The following is a 6,532-nucleotide window of genomic DNA, read 5'->3' on the forward strand; positions in this document are numbered from 1 at the left end:
ACCCCTTCAGCAGCACTTTGATACTGGCTGTTGATGGTGGTGGTTTGGGGTTCCATTGGGGTTCGGAGGCCCTGGATGGTAGGGATGGTGCTGGGGGACCCGGGGGGTTGGAGCCCTCAGGACAGTGCCCTGGATGGTTGGAAGGCCGGGCTGGTGGTGGTGGTTTGGGGTCAACATGGGCCTCGGATGGTAGGGGACCCTGTGTGGTAGAGGTGGTGTTAGGGGCACCAGCCCCAGGCCCGGTTCCTGGACTCTGGTTGGGCAGGGGTGGTGGTGGTGGCTTGGGCCCCACATGGACCTTGGGTGGTAGGGGGCCCTTGGTGTTAGTGCCCCCAGGACAGGGCCCTGGATGCTGGCTGTGCTGGTCGTGGTTTGGGGTCTACATGGGTCTTGGGTGTTAGAGTGCCCTGCGTGGTATAGGGGTGGTGTTAGGGGACCCGGGGTGTTGGAGCCCTCAGGACAGGGCCCTGGTTGCTGGCTGTTGGTGGTGGTGGTTTGGGGTCTACATGGGCCTTGGGTGTTGGAGTACCCTTTGTTAGGGGGCCCGGTGTGTTAGGGGCCCCAGGGCTGGGCCCTGGTTGCTGGCTGTTGTTGTTGTTGTTGTTGGTGGTGGTGGTGGTGGTGGTTGTTGGCTCTACATGGGCCCCTTGAACTGGTTTCCAGACAGGTGCTGCCGAATGGAGGGCTTGGAGCCTGTCGCGTCCCCCAGCTTACGCCACACCACCTGCAAAATGGAGGACAAGAGGGAGAGAGAGTGGGATACGACAACAGATTAGACTTCAGTGTCTTGCAAGCCAATTTCTCTTTGGTCTCAGCCATGGTGTAAAGGCATACACGGGCATAAAATTCATACCATTAGGCCTACACATACAAAGCTCATCCACACAGAGAGATAGGCATGTACATATACATATACATACAGTGCTGGCCAAAAGCATTGGCACCCCTTCAATTCTGTCAGATAATACTCCATTTCTTCCAGAAAATGATTGCAATCACAAATGCTTTGTTTGTCTTGTAATGAAAAAACACAAAAGAGAATGAAAGAAAAGTAAAATGAATGACCATTTTACACAAAACTCAAAAAATGAGCCGGACATTGAGTTTTGTGTAAAATGGTCATTCATTTGACTTTTCTTTCATTCTCTTTTGTGTTTTTTTCATTGCAAGACAAACAAATGAAGATATTAATAGCAAAGCATTTGTGGTTGCAATCATTTTTTGGAAGAAATTGAGTATTATCTGACAGAATTGAAGGGGTGCCAATACTTTTGGCCAGCACTGTATACATATACATATAGTCATATACATATACAGTACATATACATATACATATAGTCATATACATATACAGTACATATACACTACCGGTCAAAAGTTTGGGGTCACCACATTTTCCTCCCACAATGCTTCTTTTTGACAGTTAAGCTTATTCCTTTTCAATTTCAGTTCTGGTATAAAATCAGTGTATAGAGTAATTGTTCCTTGAAAATAATGCATGCAACAAATAAGCAATTTGATATTGGAAAAAGTAACTGTTGAATGGATTTACTTGTATAGACAAACCAAAATGTATCACTAACTTTTGACTAATCAAAGTGTACCTTTACTATAGTGGCTAGTCTTTTGTACTAATCAAAGTGTAGACTCCTTTGGCATTAATAATAGCCAGTTGCGGTTCTACAGATTCATTCCTTGGATGAGATGAGGTCCAGAATTGCCCATGAATTCTATGAGCCCCATGCATGCAAAAGTTGATGTCTGCTCCTGCCAATTCATGCAATGCCGGATGATATACACATCATTTGAAAGAGGAGAATCTACACTTTCCAACGATGTATGGCACTGGCTTGCACACTAAAACATCGCTGAGACAATGGATCGTGCATTCATAAGTAGGTTCATTCTGAAGGCTAGAAAATCATGCAGCTACTTTGACTTGAATTTGTGGACGAGGTGGCAACTCAACTAATGTCATACACCAACCATTGGAAAGGGCAGACACTAAGCTTTCCAATAGTTCCATGCATTCTCTGATAAACCAAAGAAATGTCTGTAGAAAAATGGACTAAAACACGTATTTCTATGTAATAAATGGGTGAAAAAGCTTGGTTAGATTTCACTCTTCTGTCCAGTTTAACCCATTTTATGGGTAATCAAACCTTTTTTCACCTGTGGCTGTTCAGTACTTTCCATTATTCCATTTCAAGCTATTCAAAAGATGTTTGCGACTTGAATTGCAAACAAATAACTGGAAAAATGAAGGTGACCCCAAACTTTTGAACGGTAGTGTACATATACATATACATATACAGTACATATACATATACATATAGGATACATGTATATTGTTACATTACATTACACTTACTGTATCTGACACTTGTATCCAAAGAGACTTACGGTACAGACATTACAGGGTATTAGTTACAGTCCCTGGAGCAGTATGGGGTTAGGTGCCTTGCTCAAGGGCACTTCAGCCATGGATGGAGGGAAGGTATTGGCAGAGAGAGTAGAGAGAGAGAGATTCCATTAGCCCATTGTTTCCGGGTTCTATTATTGCAAGGGGGAGGGGGGGGGGGGGAATCCCCCTTTAGGCAGACCTAGGCAGACCTAACGATTGTTCTATTCAATGCTAGGAGTATTATGACACGCCCCTTTAGGCAGACCGGAACCTGGTCATGTTAGGTGCCCATAGCAACCTATTACATTGGCATATCTCTATATACTTAAAGAATCTCTGGTATTGGTAAGGGTGGGGATTGAACCGGCAACCCTGTGATCTACAGTCTAAAGCCCCGTTCACACACATGGCTGCTAGTCAATAGAATGTCTATGTGTCCCAGCAAGATGAAGAGGCCAGTTGGCGAGGGGTGTCCAAACGATGCGATGTGGGCGGATTCTGAGTTGAAACTTTTCTGAGATTTTAACTTTGAGCGAGGCGAGTAAGCGCGTAACCGATTGGAATGCAGAGTTCGGTCCTTCTCGCTTTTGCACTGGCAGTTAAACCCGCGGGAACGTTGTTTAGCTAACGTTCCATGAGCAAGTGGCGAGTATAGGCAAGTGAGCGAGAAGCAAGTTTTGTACGTGAACGTAGCTTTGCTCCCTGTCCATTGCACCAAGGCTGCCACATACTGTAGAATGTGAAAAGTGCAGTGAGAAAGGGCAGATTGGGCATGGAGGGATAGGCAGAGAGGAAAAGAGAGATAAGGAATGAAAGAGATGTATACTGATAGAGAGATACAGTAGGTGAACAAGGAGGAATGGAGACAGGGAGAAAAGAGAGGATGTGGGAAGTGGGAGGGAGGAGGGAGTGATACAAAAAGACAAAGAGTGAGACAAAGGTATTTAAAAAGGGAAAGAATGAAAAGAACAAAGTGAAAAGAACCTGTTACACAAATGTAACACTGAACTATCTCTCTCTCTCTCACACACACACACACACACACACACACACACACACACACACACACACACACACACACACACACACACACACACACACACACACACACACCGAAGGGAGGAGAGAAGAGAGGAGAGGAGAGGAGAAGAGAATGGGGCGATATAAGAGGAGCACAAAAAGCATGACGGCCTAATTGCGGTAAATGCCAGGGCATGAGTCGGGCGCCCCTGAATACTCCCATTGTGCCCACCCCACACACACTGCACCACACATCCCCTGGCCTCACCACACACACCCCCTCCCTCCCATTGCGGTGCAGTGGCTGAATACACAGGCCGGGGTCACGTATGCGAGAACAGTGCCAGCACACCGTTCCCAGATACACAGTCAGGGAGAGAGAGAGAGAGAGAGAGAGAGAGAGAGAGAGAGAGAGAGAGAGAGAGAGAGAGAGAGAGAGAGAGAGAGAGAGAGAGAGAGAGAGAGAGAGAGAGCAGGGGGCCCATGGAAGTGACCAATGTGCACTCCCACACCCACACAAGCACACACACATTTACACAAACATAAACACAAAATAACAAACACACACACACACACACACACAGACACACACACACACACACACACACACACACACACACACACACACACACACACACACACACACACACACACACACACACACACACACACACACACACACACACACACACACACACACACAAACAGGAAACCATAGATTTGACCCCTGTGGCATCAAACAGGGTGGCATCCAAGGGGCGCTTCAATAGAGACCCATTGTTTTAGCTGATGAAAATATTTTAATTGCACTGACAACTGTGCCAGGCTGAATACCAGAAGGTCCTCTATCTATCCCAGCACAGTAATTAGTATGCTGCCTATGCAAACACAGTATTGTAGTGTAGAGGCGACCCTACTTCTCTATATATGATTCACTATAGATATCTATTGATGAAACATGTGACTCTCTCTCACGAAGCAAGAACATGTACCAGAGCACACATGTAGTGCATGACGTTATGCACATGTAGACATACTGTAACAGCGAATGAATATTAATAATTCACACAGTAAAGAATCAATCTCATTCAAAGTCTATGGTCATTAAAATCACACTAACACCAGGGTGACGATGAGTGTGTTACGTCAAAGACTTACCTGTCGCAAGGATTAACTTCTACTTTATTTAATGGAACTGTCTACACTAGACACGATAGTGCAGCCATATTCGATTAAAAAGTAGATTCTTTTCAATGAATATTGGACAGAACTTGACTAAGCGTAATGTAATGCATTCCGTGTAGGCCCAGAATAAATGGAAGCCTCTTAATGCAGATGGGCTTGTTGATGAGCCTATTCACACATTCCTTTGCTGGAAAAAGCGTAACTACTACACCATAACAACATGGCTATGACATTACTGAGAGTCTTAAGTAACATATCAAAACTTGGTCATTAACGTTTTGGTGACAATAAGGTTATAACATAGGCTCTGTGTGAAGGGGTTAAGGAAAAATTGAGCAACTTGACACATGTATACACACATTGGCCCACACATACACATATTCCCACACATACACAACAGACAACAAACAATTACTGCAATTAGGACAAAGGGTATGCGCAATTAGGCCAGAGGTTACGTGCTATATCTGTTCTGGGTCATTTGTGTAAATAACAAACAAAAACGTTCAGTTTATATAACCGTTCTAGAGCATACCAGAACAACAGATGGTTATAATACCAAATGGTTATGGAGTTGACCTTGGGATCGAAGGCCTGTAGTTTCACATACCACGACATTAGGAAGAACGTGGATGGTCTCCTGCACCCTCATACATGGCTAACATGCCTGTAACCCCTTTGCGCAGAGCCTATGTTACAACCTTACAGTCACCAAAATTGTAATGATCAAGTCTTAATCTGTTATTTAAGGCTCTCAGTAATGTCATAGCAATATTGTTATGAATCTTATGTAGTTGAGTCTTTTCAGCAATGAGTGAACGGGTCCGCCGGCCGGCCCATCAACACAAAGACGCAACGCAGGGTATATAACCCCACATTGCTCCAAAGACTGTATCCAATACCCAGTGCCTTAACTTGCTGGACTGTTTTTTGTACTAATCTCCTATGATCTAAACTCTCCTCTCATGCACTTAAAACGAATTAACCCTGCTAGGTGTAATGTAATGCAGCGTCATGTAAGTACTTATGTTGTGCATCAGTTAAGAGTAATACAATGGAACTCTACTTACGTTGCACATCTCTCTGACGATGGCCTTCTCCTTTTCACTCAGGTCCTCCTCGTAGTCCTCAGGCACCTGCCTGTCCAGGTTCTCATGCACCTCCAGCACCTGCAGATATAAGTTATTATTATTATTAATATTATTACTACCTCCGTCAAGGAGGTTTTGTTTTTGGTCGCATTGGTTTGTCTGTTTGTCTGTCTGTTTGTCTATCAGCAGGATAACACAAAAAGTCATGAACGGATTTGGATGGAGTTGTTGGAAATGACAACATTTTGGTGGGGATCCAGATCACGATGCGGATCCAGGAATTTTCTAAAAGGTTCTTCATCATTGCGGGATAGACCAAATTTTGAAATTCCAGTTTCTAACTCCACCAAAAAATGCACTCTCTGAGTGCGATTCTAGTTATCATTATTATTATAACTATCATTACAAGTATTATTATTAATAATGTCGCTCACCTCATGCACCTACAGATAGGTTGCATTACAATAATTCAGAATTCAGAAAAAACTTGCTATTAAGTGTGTATGTTCCAAATGTGCGGCGTGTACAGAACATAGTTACCGGTACATGTGTTTGGGGTGATAAATGCATGCAGGGTGAAATAAAGGTGCTCATAGTTATGTGCAGATTACGTACAAGTAAACTAATGAGCAATAGTTATGTGCAGATAGAAATGATAAAGCAAAACAACATCAACTACCTTCATACCTTCATACCTAATTATGTTCTTGTGAATTATGTGCTTGTGTGACTCTGTGGCATCCAATGATTAGCGCATCAGGTAAGATATTACTAAAACTGGGAATGCCTAAAAAAGCCTTCCAACGAAGCCTTTGTAAAAGTGTTTCTAAGT

General features: G+C 43.7%; 1 protein-coding gene across 2 annotated transcripts in view; it reads right to left on the bottom strand.

The window, feature by feature from the left end:
• Positions 1-110: 110 nt before the first annotated feature.
• Positions 111-6,532, bottom strand: part of ccdc85ca (coiled-coil domain containing 85C, a) — an 84,051-nt gene continuing 77,629 nt past the window's right edge. For both annotated transcript variants that reach the window (XM_063224107.1, XM_063224106.1), the window contains 2 exons: positions 5,680-5,778; positions 111-724 (listed from right to left, as the gene is read on the bottom strand). In XM_063224107.1, the coding sequence (XP_063080177.1) occupies positions 635-724; positions 5,680-5,778 (189 nt within the window). In that variant the 3' untranslated portion in view covers positions 111-634. The remainder of the gene's footprint in view (positions 725-5,679; positions 5,779-6,532) is intronic.

Source organism: Engraulis encrasicolus, chromosome 19 (assembly GCF_034702125.1).
Source record: "Engraulis encrasicolus isolate BLACKSEA-1 chromosome 19, IST_EnEncr_1.0, whole genome shotgun sequence".
NCBI classification, from domain to species: Eukaryota; Metazoa; Chordata; class Actinopteri; order Clupeiformes; family Engraulidae; genus Engraulis; species Engraulis encrasicolus.